Raw genomic sequence first — 15,066 nt, forward strand, 5'->3', positions numbered from 1 at the left:
CGAGGCTTCAGCGGTGGTCCGGCGAGGCTTCGGCGGTGGTCCGGCGAGGTTCCGGCGGTGGTCGAGGAGGAGCTTCTTCCTTCCTTCCTTCTCCTCTTCCTTCTCTTCTTTCTTGAGTCCCCCCTCTCATGAGAAATGAGGGCTCTATTTATAGATTTTCTGGAGTGGCATGGCCCGTAAATAGGCGTGAGATCAGGGGCGATTGGGGAGTGGTCAAATGGACGACCGATATCGAATCATACGATCGTGCACCGTTCGTTGTTCATTTGAAGGCTATAATGATGTTGGAATTCGGTGATCTTGGGCTCGTTGGATTCGTCTCGTCGAGCCGTTCGATTCGAGTATAAGCTCGTCAAAATCAGAGACCGTTTGGTAACTTAAATTGCAGTTTGAACCTTCCAACAGTGCTTTGAGCCCTTGATTCGGACTCATTTGGGCTCGGATTGGGTTGATCTTGGTGTCGTTGGGTTCGTATTTCCGAGACGCTCAGTTTGACTGTAAGCTCGCTGAAATCGGAGTTTGGGTGCTCCCATAATTAATTTTTGAAGTTTCCCACTAACTTTTGTCTCGAGATTCGTGCCCGATCAAGCTAATTTTTTGATGCCGTATCAATTCTGATTAATGAACCGAATATCTTCATAAATTTTTATTTTCATAAAGATACCAACAATGATAGTTGTATTTTGATTGCTTGATCACATATGCTGAGCCCATGCTTGCAGAGTAGTGGAATCAACTTAACTACTGGAGTGAAGGTTTTAGAGCGATAGCCTCTTGTTTTTTTGGCAATGTGGCTGCTCGAGGAAAAGATATGTTTAGGATTAGGTAAGATTTAGGCTTCGGTTGGGACGGCTTTCTTATTACTTCTTAAAGCAGCTTTCTAGTATAAAAATTTTAATTTTTGTACTAAGAAGCTACTTTAGGAAGCAGAAAGAAAGCCGTCCCAAACAAAACCTTAATTAAAAAACACTAATTAGGAAAGAATTGATATAAGAAATCTTAGAATATTCTATCATCTAATGACTTCAATTTTATGTTGGCTTAGAATTGGGGTAAAGTATTGGATGGTTTGAGTCGATGGTATGGCAATCGGTTTAATTATTTGAAAGGGTGCAAAGCATGGAAAAATAAAATAAAATAATATACTAAAATATTTTGATACAAATATTTATGTAGATTAGGGCAATCAAAATTGGGTCACGGGTCAGATTCGGATCAAACCCGAAGAAACATCTCTTTCCTCTCTCTCTCTATGAGGAGATGGTGATATATATATATATATGCAATGTGGTGCTACATACCACATTGCCACAAACGCTAAATCAAAAAACTCAGGTTATTGCAAAACATAAAACAAAATGGGTTATACACTGCGGCGCTATATATTACTATGCTCGCCAGTGCATTGCCACAACACTATAGTTCAAAAATTTTATATTTAATTTCAAATAAATTTATTTTCTTTTTAAATTCCCATTCTCTCTTCTTCTCTTTTCTTCCTGACTAGCTGAAGGAATGGATGGAGAGAGAGAGAGAGAGAGAGAGAGAGAGAGAGAATATATTATGGAGCATTTTGGTCTGGTGGTCCTGTTACAAAATTTCTTCTGATTATAGTAGTTAACATGATTCTCACTTTATTTTCAAAAATATTGATTTCTAGGTTTTATCTCTCGAATATGCTAATATATCCCTATTTCAAGATTTAAGTAACTTTCAATATGTAGTTTATTATATGTTATAAATATAAACTTTTAGAACCTTTTCATATGATGATATTGGAATTTCATCCGTTAGAATTGCATATATAAATTTATATGTGAATTGCATTATAATTTGGCACATATAAAAGAATATAAACACATCTCTTTGATATATATGACATACATGGGATTTAAGGATTTTCCATTTTGACATGCAAAAATACATGTAATGATTATGCATTAATTTTCATATTTTATCTGCATCATAGTAATTATGAAAATAAGATTTGGAATATGTATGTATAAACGATTGTAGATTAACTGGGCATTAATTAGAATAAGATACCCAAATGAAGATATAAGATATGAGAGCTATAAGTGTACAAGATTGAAGCAAGATATTAAGGGATTAATAAGTGTTTAAGATTAGAGCAAGATACCAGCAAGATATTTGTAAGAGACAAGAATTCTAGTTAATGACCAATAGTTTATAAATATTTATATTGTATAGTGAGACAAGATATGATTTCATATGACATGCATATATGAATATTATTCATATATTAAAAAAAATGGCAAGACCTATAATACCAATACAAAGGTTATTTTATAAAATAATTGAAATTTTTTGATGTTCGATATCATGGCTATTGCATTTATAATGATTTTTGGGTTATATCAAATCTACGGAATTCTGAATGAGTAGTATTGTAAGTATGTTTCCGTTGTTTATATTATCTTGATGAATTAGTAAGATTTGATCGATGATTAAGAAAAAAAAAAGAAATTCAATTCTTTTCAATTTATATTCTAAGGTATGAATAATCTATATGAGTTATAATATTGAAAGCAAACAAACAAACAAGTTTCAGACACATATCAAAATCTGGTAATGAGACAAATCTCAGATTGGAGCTTTTTAGAGGCAATGTGAATACTAATTAAAGGAGGAAAGTGTTGGTCCACAAGGGATCATCTCGAATCTCTCTTTCTATAATAAAAGGATAAGAAAATCTCCACTGTAGAGCAGCTTTAGACCATCTCCAACCGTTTGACAAACAACCGAATGAAGACCCTCATGAGTCGCAATCGAATGCCTTTTCCTCCGCCATTTGATCACGAATGAACAGTGCGACGCCAATATTGACGTTGCATTGTTCATCTGTGCCATTTTTTGGTATGTACCGAGCTTGCGAAAGAAAGGCGCGAAAGAAAAGAGCGACGGTTAGGGGGCACAATGACGTTCGATTGGAGATGAATCACGACACTTTTTGGTTTCACTGCATTTTGCATTGAAAAATGAGATTTTTGGTTGGGGATGCCCTTAGTGTAGAAGACTGGAGATGGCATATGACATACGGTGGAGGAGCCTAGGCAACTATGGAATAGTTAGACGAAACATGACTATATAGCCTATAAGATGCTCTGAGAGATATTATTGATTGTCATCACCAATTCCTACCACATTATTAACAATTCAGGGATTTAAAAGATAGTTCTAAGAAAGGGTGTTGAAGAAATAGATCATGCACTTTGTTATTTGTTTGAAGACAAATTTGTGAGATAGTTTATAAGTTACTTAAGATGTCAAGATTTCATGATATTTATAATTCAGTTAAGAGGATCTTAATTTGAGTCTTATCATATTGGAAGCTAACCTAATCCAATATAATTTAAATATAATGTAGATTTAGAAGAATGCTTTTCTTAAAATAATCAACATGATATAATGATATTAGATGTCATAGAAAAACTAAAGTTAATGCAAAGGCTTATTTAGGCATGGCAGAGTGTGACGTCCCAGACATCAAAAGTGAAAGGATTCGTCTGACATTCTTTTTCTTCTTCTTCTTTTTTCTCAGATCAATACAGACATCCAGAAATGATAATTGCATTACAAAAAATAAATACATCAAAATACTATAATTCACATTTCGACATTTCATATACACAGTCCAAAAGAACATGTACAATATCCACTCGGGCTACAAAACAATGCGAGAACCAAAAACTATGAAAAGACTATACTATCATCTGAAAGAAGCTTCACGCGGGAGGCTCTACACCTGAAATCATTAACCACATATAATGAGCTTAAATAGCACAGCAGATCACCAAAGCCTACAACTGAAATCAAAGCACGATACATAAACAATTTGCATGTCAACCAATCAAATCAATAACAGTCACATACACTTGATTATTGAATTGATGCAGGTACGAAAATCAATACAGAAACAGTAATCAATGTAATAACAGAAATCAATGTATAAACAATAGAATCCAAAATCATCAATGATATAATCAGTGAACAGTAGAAAATCTATAATGTTCAATAAATCAGTACGTGCATCAAATCTCTACAGAAGTCGTCTAATCTATCCCATCAGTTTATAACATCAGTCGAGTCAATGAAGTGGAATCGTATCACACCATACCAACATACACTTGCAAACTCCAGTTATTTTTCACTTGCTCAATTAATCATATGCAACCCAGAAATCAATATCCCGAGCTCAGTGAATCACATGTCACTTGCTCAGTATATCACGTGCATAAAGTTAGTACAGTGAATCAGTAGCAGCAGTGTATGTATCAATATCAATAACAATCCAATGACGACATGAACGATTATGCTATAATAGTGAAATCATATAGTAACAGTAAATCTTGACAGTAACAATAAATCCTCAGTAAATGAGTCAGTACTAGTAAATCCGTCAAATCAAATACGATTAATATCACTCAATCATATCAATAGAATCAATCAGATCAATAAAGAAACCACTTCCGGTCAATAATGTCAAACGGTATGAAATCACATAAAATAATCAATTCAATACATCGTAATAACAGTTGAATCAAATCAATAATAACAATTAAAATCAATCAATACAGTAAAATCATATTCTAGATCACGTGCTCGATAAATCACATGAATTACATGAATCACATGTATCAGGGTATCACATGTATCGGTCAGTATTCGGTGTATCACATGCCATAAGATCAATGCAATGAATCAGTAGTATTAGTGAATCAGTAATATCAGTGTCGGTATCGGTATTAGTATCTGTAGTATCAATGAATCAATGGTATCAATAAGTCTATAGTATCGATGAATCAATAATATCGGTATCCATAAGATCAATGAATCAATGAATCGATGCAATGACAGGAAACTCATAAGTCCGTACAGAATTCAGATAATCACAAAAATCGTATATAATCAAATGAAATAAGATATTCAAATACTTGATTATAATCAAACAGCTGATACAGAAGAACTGAATTTATTTTGAACAGCAGAATATTCAAGTCAGACTTTGCAGAACCAGCGAAATCGTACAGAACAAGCAGAATCATACAAAATAAACGAAATTGTACAGAACAAACAAAATCATACAGAATAAATGGAATCGTACAGAACAAACAGAATCATACAGAATAAACAGAATCGTACAGAACAAACAGAATAAACGGAATCATACAGAATAAACAGAATCATACAGAATAAACGGAATCGTACAGAACAAACGGAATCATACAGAATAAATGGAATTGTACAGAACAAACAGAATTATACAGAATAAACAGAATCATACAGAACAGAATTCAAATCATAAAAGCACATTTCACATAATAGATATCACCTTCCCGGACCCTGACAGAATCTCAACGGATTCTGGCCCCTTATGCCTCCCTTCCCTAACACTAATAGAATCTCAACGGATTCTGGCCCCTTATGTCTCCCTTTGTGCTTATAACATCAGAACATAACAGATATTCAGAATTTCCGGAACATAACTTATTTTCAGAGTTCATAGCTCATTTCAAATTTCCCAGACCCAGACAACGGAATCACATAGAATTCCGGCCCCTTATAACTCCCTTTGATAGCATGCACACATCAAAGCATTCAAATCAGAAAATCGGATTTCGTTAAAAAATTCGTCAGCGGCATAACGACAGTATACGAAATTTATACAGAATTCATAGATTCAGAAAATTACCAAATTACCAGAAATCATGTAAAACAACGTTGCAAAGCTTTTCTTGTACTGAAGCAATATTTTTCAACAGCCAGATAATTTTCTATTCTATAAAAAGCGTACAGAACTCAAAATATCCAGTAAAAATCTTCCAGAAAATACTCAAATCGTACAAAAATATCAGTTCAATAACATACCAAAAGTTCGCGATAAAAGTTTCGTCAATACAAAGATATGCAAGAATTTCGGCAACGGAAACACAAAACTGAGCAGAAAAATACCAAAACTAGAAATCTTCAAAATCAGAAATAGGATTCGGATTTCTTACTGCGAGACGAACAATTATTTCAACAGCGGCGTCGGACGAAAAGCCCACCGCGAGCTCCAAAACCTAGCTTTTTTCCTTTCTTTCCTTCTCTTTCTCTCTCCTGCTTTCTCTTTCTCTCTCTTCAAAAATCATTCAAAATATCTCAAATCCGATACTTATCAAGCAGGATCGTCCAGGACGATGCCCAGATCGTCCCGGGACGAACTCCTCTGGACACGGATCGTACAGACGAAAATTAATTCCAATTTGTTTCGTCCCTGGACGATGCTCTCTGTTCGGTTCGTCCCGACCCTTACAGGTTCGTCCAGACGAAATTGACATATTCTTAACAATTTTTTTTCAGTTTGTCCGGGACTAAGGTCAGTTCGTCCGGGACTAACAGCACTAAAAAAAATCAGTTTCGGAGAGGTTTTACACAGAGTGATGTGTTCGACCCCATTTTAATTTGTTTGATGTTAATGACAACAACTAGAAGCCAAATGCTGCAATTTGACTAAAGCTTTGCTTGAGACAGCTTTCTTACTGCTTTCTAAAGTAGCTTTCTAGTATAAAATTTTTTAGTTCAAGAAATTTTTGTAATAAAAAAACTACTTTATAAAATAGTAAGAAAACTGTCCCTAACGAGGCCTATGCCTAAAATTCTCAACATTTGTAATTAAACATTCTTATGTGTTTAGATGTACTTGCCTCTAACAAAGCAATATAGACGAATGTTAAGTAATCGTCGTGTATGTATATAGTGATTACTACTAATTGAATTGAATGAATTGCCTAAGAAAATTTGGGAGGCAATGTCATAGCAAGTGGCGGAGCCAGAAAGTTTATCAAGGGGGGGCCTAAATTATGTTATTAAAATTTTCCCTCAACTTTTTTCATCCGGGCTTGGGACCGGCATAGGCAGTTTTAAAAACTTTTTTATTAATAATTATCCAAAAACATATAATATTAAATATAAGAGAGTAAACAACTTACAATTTATAACGTCGACTCTTCATATTCTGAAAGAGTTGAATGATTACTTCATTATCAATAGAATCCAAAATATCTTTTTCAACATAAGCAAGTAATAAATCATTCATCCATTGATCGTCAATCCTATTTCGCAGCCAATTTTTTATGATATTCATGGCAGAAAATGCTCTTTCGACGCCTGCTGTAGCAATGGGTAATACCAATGCCAGTTCAAGTAATCTAAAAACAACAGGATATACTATATCCTTCCTGCATTGGATCATTTTTTCAGCAAGACTTCTTATATCTTTTAATGAAGAGAACTGATCATCAGATCGCATATCCATAATATAAGTATCCAATTGATTTTGAAGAATCGTCTGATCAAAAGGACTAAAATCAGTTGGATAAAACTGTGCCATTCTAATCAACTTATCTTTGTTGAATGCATTAAAACCATTATTAGGATTCAAACATGCAATACACAAAAGCAGTTCGGTATTTGCTTCTGTAAAACGATTGTTCAGCTCTTGAAGCTGCATATCAAGCACTGTGTAGAAAATGTCAACCCGAAAATGATATAAATTTGTTATATCTTGAGCTCTGCGACGAGGACGACCACGAGCAACCCATTTATCATCCATATGCGGAACATTTATTTTCTGCTGCTCACAAAATAAAGTTACACTGTTGATGAAGTCAACCCACTTATTATCTCTCATATCCTGCAATCTCATTTTACATATTCGCACTAAAGACATAGCATTTATAATATCTTGTTCTACTCGCTGCAAAGCTTGCGATAGTTCATTAGTGATACCAAGTACCTCTTTCATCAAATGAAGGCAAAAGGAGAATTCAAATGTCTGTAATGATTCTAATAATGCATAGGCTTCACCTTTTTGTTCTGAGCTTGCACAATCCTCCAAAATAATTTCCAGAACATCAATCACTGTAGAGAACATTGTGATTAACCTATTATTGATTCGTAATGTGAACCCCATCGTGTTTCACCTGCACGCTTAAGGGTTATTTCTTGATTTAAGCCTCGCCCTGTTAACAGTTTTCCACTTTGTAATGCATTTATTGTCTTCTCGCATTGTAGTTCTCGTACCTGATCACGCCGCTTACAAGAAGCACCAACAATATTCATCACATTTGAAATTAAGGTAAAAAATAAAGCAATATGAACATGACCTTTTGCAACTACCACCAATGCTAATTGAAGCTGATGTGAGAAACAATGAATGTAATGTGTTGAAGTATTTTTATTTAGAAATAGAGCCTTTAAACCATTGAACTCACCTCTCATATTGCTAGCGTCATCATAACCTTGACCCCTTATTTTAGAAATGCTCAAACCATATGATGAAAGGAGTTCTTCAGTTGCCATCTTTAGACTGTTCGCTGTTGTATCTGGCACATGAGAAATCCCTAGAAAATGTTCTATAATCACACCTTTATTGTCAACAAAGCGCACTATAATTGCCATTTGCTCTTTACCTGATGTGTCACGTGATTCATCAACTAAAACTGAATAAAACTTTTCACCAATCTCATCAGATATAAACTTTGTGATTGCAATAGCGAAACCCCTTGTAATATCCTTATGAATATCGGGTGCAATTAATTTCAAATTCTCAGGTGCATTCTTTAGCACCGCATCGTCTATGTCTTTGTTATGTTCTGCTAGAAACTGCACTAATTCTAGAAAATTACCCTGATTTTTGGATGTAGAAGACTCGTCATGTCCTCGAAAAGCTAGTCCTTGTTTCAAAAGAAATCTTATGCAATCAACAGAAGTATTGAGGCGGGTACGATATGCAATTGTAGCTTGATCTGATTGTTTTTGGAAAAGAAATCCAATATGTTGGCTTTGTCTCATTAGGTCTTCACAACTTCGTCTAGCATTATTATGCGTACTATTATGACTTCCAACATGAAGATCAAATTTGTTTGTTTTTTTCCAATTTGAAAATCCATTTTTATTGAATGCCTCTTCCTCTTCATTGCCTCTCCCGGATGTTCTGAAAAGATAACAATATAGACAATATGCTTTGTCTTTACATATGCTATACTCTAGCCAATCAAAATATTTGTCAAACCAACTAGGATTAAAGCGTCTATCTTTCATCCCACATTTACTTTTCGAAAAATCATGACTACGAGGTTGAAATGGTCCTTTTTGTAAATATGTTCTCCGAATTTCATCTCGAATGTTATGATTAAAATTATTAATAGGAATTCGTAGACCAGGATCAGATGGAAGATTTTCTACACTTATTTCCACATTGCTTGTTTTTGGTAAATCAACATCCATTCGAATGCGTTTTTCATTTTGCACTTCAACCTTATTGCTATTTTCATCTGTATCATTTGATGCTTTTGAACTCGAAGATCGCTTGAAATATCTCTCCATGGTGCTCAAACTTGTACTCAAGGATCACTTGAAACAAAATCTGATTGCTAAGAAAAATTCATAAATCAAATTTTATCCAAAAGAATCATCTACAATCATCTGTTTTTTTTTTTTTTAAAATGATCTTTTGCTAATTTGCTGTTTTAAAAATTTTGAATATTCTAACTTCTAAGAGTGTTCCTGCGGTGGTCCGGCGAGGTTCTGCGGTGGTCCGGCGGCTGTCGAGGAGGAACTCCTTCCTTCTCTTCTTCCTTCTCTTCTCTTCTTCTCTCTCTTGCTTGGATCCTCTCTTGTGAAGAATGAGGGCTCTATTTATAGATTTTTTGGAGTGGCATGGCCAGTAAATAGGCGTGAGATCAGGGGCGAATAGGGAGTGGTCAAATGGACTGCCGATATTGAATCCTACGACCGTGCACCATTCGTTGGCCATTTGGAGGCTTTAATGATGTCAGAATTCAGCGATCTTGGGCTCGTTGGATTCGTCTCGTCGAGCCGTTCGATTCGAGTATAAGCTCGTAAAAATCGGAGACCGTTTGATAACTCAAATTGCTGTTTGAACCTTCCAACAGCACTTTGAGCCCTTGATTCGGACTCATTTGGGCTCGGATTGGGTTGATCTTGGTGTTGTTGAGTTCGTATTTCCGAGACGCTAAGTTTGACTGTAAGCTCGCTGAAATCGGAGTTCATATGCTCCCGAAATTAATTTTTGAAGCTTCTAACTAGCTTTTGCCTCGAGATTCATGCCCGATCAAGATGATTTTGCGATATCGTATCAAGTACTTTGTGTCAATAGATTTAAGTTTCTTGTTAGACAATGCATACAATACAAAAGCAATGAAAGGGTTAATTAATTTTCAGAAGAAATTAGTATGTGTAGCACCTGGTGATTTATGTTTTTTTACTTTATATCTTTTTTATTTGGGAAAGTTTTGTATGCATCATAAGATACAAATAAAAATTCTCCATGTGAACATGATTGTTCATATACACCGCTGCAATTTTGGAATTTTGTGGCCACTAAAACCGTTGCAATAACTAGCTGTTCACATTATCTACCACAGTGGTCGTAAAACCACCGCAAAATATCGTTACAGTGCATTGTAATCACAACGACGTGCAGCGATTTTATAATTGCTGCAAAGAAATTTGTAGTAGCTAAAACCGATGGGGAAGATCAAATTTTGTGCTGCGATAGCCCTATTTTATGGTAGTGATCATATAATAGGATTTCTTGTTTTTTCAACTGCTACCGTATTCTTTTAGCTTGATTTAATTAAGATTTTATTTTGAATATCTTTCTTATTACTTTTTAAAAGAGCTTTCTAGTACAAAAAAAAAATGAATAAAATTTTTTTTACAAGATATTTATTTAGAGAGCAATAAAAAAGCTGTCCCGCATGAATCTCAAGTTTTTGTTTGGGACAACTTTCTTTATGGTTCTTAAACCAACTTTTTAATATAAAAATTTTAATTTTGGTACTAAAATACTGCTTTAAGAAGCAGCAAGAAAGCCATCTCAAACTAAACTAGGGCTAAGTTAAGCATAGTTTTCATCCATTTTTTATTTAAATTATTTACCAGTGCCCAAATGCTTCCTTATACAGCTAGTTTACAATTTATTCTCTTTTATTGTAGCGTTTGCTGATGAAATTAGGCGATTATACACTGTTATTTGCTGTAAATAGTTCCTATGTGCTCTTTGATTTTATTTCCAGTAAGGGGTTGGATTCTTCTTGTTTGCCTTTGTAGCTAGGTTATGTTCTTGCTGCCTAATAAATTATTAATTACCAATACTAGTTTTTAAAAAGCAATTAGCAGGTGAGTAGTAAGATGCGACACGCAATCTCCATGCATCTATTACAGCTAGCCATGTACTGCGGTCGCTGAACGCACATGCAAGCATTATAAGTTGTTCAAAGCAAAAGAGAACTTTTTTTTCCTCTCACGATGTGTGTTCGCTGGTCGTGGTGGTTTGTTGTGTGAACAGCCAAGTTGAATGTAAGCAAGCAGAGTTCTATTTGAATTTTATTCATTCATTAATGGGTTAGTACATATAAATTTTAGCTAACAAGCTTACTAAATGAAAGCAACGCTCAAGCTGCATAAAACGTTAGCATGAAAAACAAGAAGAAGAAGAACACTAAAACACAGAGCAGAGTATAAGCCATTAGAAGAACTCTTGAGCTCTATCATTCTCGGATGCCTCTCCGGCTGCTACAGTAGCTAGTATAAGTAACTGAGTTAGTTACAAAGCAGTGGTCCGGATTATCTCAACAGAGATCAGACGGCTTTGGGAAAAGGGTGGACTGCCAAGGCAGAGTAAGTGGATGAAGAACTTTATAGTGCAGCCGGCTTATCAACATGAAGAGCTACACATCTGGTCACCTTATCAGCCCCCCTCAAGTTAAGGATGGTGGTCGAATCGTTAACTTGTCACGAAGAAGCTCAAACCGAGTGACCGAGAGCGGTTTGGTAAAAATATCGGTAGATTGATCAATGGTAGGAATGTGATGAACGGAGATGAATTGTGACGACCGGATGCAATCACGTATGAAGTGAAAATCAATTTCGATGTGCTTAGTTCTTGCATGAAAGATGGGGTTATTGGCTAACGCAAGTGCGAAGATGTTGTCACAATAGAGCTTTGTTGGACTAGAAAGAGGAACTTTAAATTCTGTCAACAAGCGACGAAGCCAAATAACATCACAGGCAGCGGTGGAGATAGCTCTATACTCAGCCTCGGTTGATGAACGAGCAATTGAGGTTTGCTTTTTAACAGTCTAAGAAACAAGTGTGCTGCGAAGGAAAGCACAGTATCCAGTGACAGATCGTCTGTCGGATTTATCCGATGTCCAATCGGAATCAGCGAAAGCCATTAGCTGTAATGTATCACGAATGATAGGTAGACCAAGTTGAAGAGAACCTTGAATGTACCTTAGAACTCGTTTGAGTAATTGGAAGTGAACCATGTACGGTTGATGCATATGTTTGCAGAGGAAATTTACCGCAAAGAGCAGAACCGGTCTGGTTAACGTCAAGTACTGCAGCGAGCCAACAATTTGGCTTTAGAATTCAGGACGAGTATATAGCAAATCACTCGAGTCAGCCATTGGTAAGACCGTGGGCAAGGGAGTAAGAACAGCTTTGCATTCAGACATGGCTGCTTTTTGAAGAATCTCCTTGGCATAATGAGCTTGGCTGAGATGAATCCCATATGAGGTATGAGTTGCTTGTAAACCGAGAAATTGGTTGAGACTGTCCAGATTGCTCATATGAAACTAAGAGTGTAGATTTTGAACTAACCTCTGTATCTCGGTATTGTTGTTACCAGTCAGTAGTATGTCATCGACATACACAAGTATATACAACTGAATAGAATTTCAATTGTATATGAGAAGGGATGGGTCGGCTGTGCTTGTGGTAAAGCCATAAGTTAGAAGATAAGTGGACAACATCTCAAATCACTGTCGAGGAGATTGTTTGAGACATAAATGGCCTTTTTTTAGTAAACAGACATGATTTGGATATTGAGGATCCACAAATCAAGTGGGTTGTTTCATATAAACTTGCTCATGTAATTTTCCATGTAAGAATGCGTTAGACACATCAAGTTGTAATATTGAACACTTATTGGAGACGGCAACAAATAACCAAATTGTGGCAAATTTAGCCACTGGACTGAATGTCTCATGATAGTCTAATCCATGCTCCTGCTTGAAGCCTTGAGCAACAAGTCGCGCTTTGTAACGTGCAACAGAACCGTTTGCATTATATTTTGTCTTATATAGCCATCTGCAGCCTAACAGATTTTGACCGGGCTCATATGGAACCAATAGCTAGGTACCTTGTTGTTGTAATGCCTCAAATTCGCTGCTCATAGCTTTGCACCAGGCTAAATATTTGGCTGCTTGAGTAAAGCCAGAGGGACTAGCAGGGATTACTTGATGATCAAGATAAAAAATCTTCTTCGGTTTAAGCTTGCCCGTTTGAGCCCTGGTAGGCATATGATGTTTAGGTGTGGGGTCTGTAGCAGAAGAGTTGGTAGGTGGCTGAGGAAGTTCAAATATAGGATCAGCAGACGTAATTGATATAGGTACGGGATGATGAGGACTTTGGAAAGCTGGAGTTGGAACAAACAAAGTGTGTTGAATAGATGATGCAGGGATTAATGTAGCTGGAGTAGAAATTGCATTGGGAGCAGGTGGTGGACAGTGAGGTTTGATAGACTTGAAGGGAAAAAAGGATTCATGAAACTGAAAATGTCGAGAAATGTAAGTTTTAGATGTTTTGAAATCAAAACATCGATAGCCTTTTGAATTGGGAATATAGCCAAGGAAGATACAAGGCTGGGATCGAGGAGCCAGTTTGTGTGAGAGATGAGTTGAAAGCCAGGGATAAACCAGGCATCAAATGTGCATAAATGGGAGTAACTGGGAGGTCTTTTATACAGGTATTCATAAGGAGATTTATGATGGTTAGATGAGGTTAGTAACCAGTTGATTACGTAAATGGCCGTAAGAAGAGCATCTGTCCAAAACTTACCTGGTAAGTGAGCATCAAACAACATCGCTCTCATGGTTTCAACAACATGGCGATGTTTCCTTTCGGAAACGCCATTTTGCTGGGGCGTGTAAGGGCATAAAGTTTGATGAATAATACCAAAGGTATTTAAATGAGTTTGAAAAGTTGAGTTCATATATTCTCCACCACGATCCGAGCGAAGTATTTTAATTTTAGTTTGAAATTGATGTTCAACAAGTTGCTTAAAGCATAGAAACGTGGAACACACTTCAGATTTAGCATGAAGGGGAAAAACCCATGAATAGCGACTAAAATTATCAACAAAGATAACATAATAATGGTAAGATTGCATTGAAACGATTGGGGAGGGACCCCACACATCACTGTGAACGAGTTCTAAACATTTTGTAGATCTAGTAGAAGACAAAGGAAACGAAAGATGCCTACATTTAGCCTGAGCACAGGCGGTACAATGATAAGAACTATTGGCAGCAAAGCTTGAAGGGAAAATTGCGGGTATGAATCTTTGAGTTGTAGGAGACAGGTGGCCTAAGCGTTGATGCTAAACGGAGATGTTGGGAGCAGCAGCTGTTGTAGAAAAATAGTATGACTGTGGAGAAGCAGATGCTTGACGATTAATTGGGTAGAGTCCATGAAGATTGGGACTGTGGAGAAGAGTTCTGCTGCTCTTGGAATCCTTTATGAGAAAATCATTAGCATCAAGTAAGACATAACAAGTATTGTCAGAGGTTAGTTTGTGAATTGAAATGAGATTATGTGAAAGTTGTGGAACGTGAAGGAATTTATACAAATGAAGCTTACGCAGGGGTGTGGGCAACAAACATTGGCCAGTGTTAGCAATTTATAGATGCTGTCCATTTCCAACTTGAACATTGGAATTGCCTGTATACGGTTGAATGTTCTGAATCTGAGAAGCATTTGAGGTTAGGTGTTCAGTGGCACCGGAGTCTAAAAACCATTCAGCTTGCTGCGAGTTATCAGTGGTGATATAAGCTTGAGGTGTGGACGTGTAATTGGTATCGTGTCGATACCAGCAGTTTACGGCAGAATGCCCTGGCTTTCCACAAATCTGGCATTCTAAAGAAGTGCGAGGCCTTCGTCCACCACGGTTAGTTGCTTGATTAACACCATTAA

The 15,066-nt window shown here is 36.3% G+C and overlaps 1 protein-coding gene across 1 annotated transcript in view; it reads right to left on the reverse strand.

The window, feature by feature from the left end:
- LOC110100618 (zinc finger MYM-type protein 1-like) overlaps positions 1 to 9,390 on the reverse strand; it is a 10,640-nt gene extending 1,250 nt beyond the window's left edge. The window contains exons 1-2 of the mRNA XM_020828207.2: positions 7,986 to 9,390; positions 7,040 to 7,923 (exon numbers count right to left, since the gene is read on the reverse strand). Coding sequence (XP_020683866.2) covers positions 7,040 to 7,923; positions 7,986 to 9,390 — 2,289 coding nt within the window. The remainder of the gene's footprint in view (positions 1 to 7,039; positions 7,924 to 7,985) is intronic.
- Positions 9,391 to 15,066: the final 5,676 nt, after the last annotated feature.

Source organism: Dendrobium catenatum, unplaced genomic scaffold (assembly GCF_001605985.2).
Source record: "Dendrobium catenatum unplaced genomic scaffold, ASM160598v2 fragScaff_scaffold_981, whole genome shotgun sequence".
In the NCBI taxonomy this organism is placed as follows: domain Eukaryota; kingdom Viridiplantae; phylum Streptophyta; class Magnoliopsida; order Asparagales; family Orchidaceae; genus Dendrobium; species Dendrobium catenatum.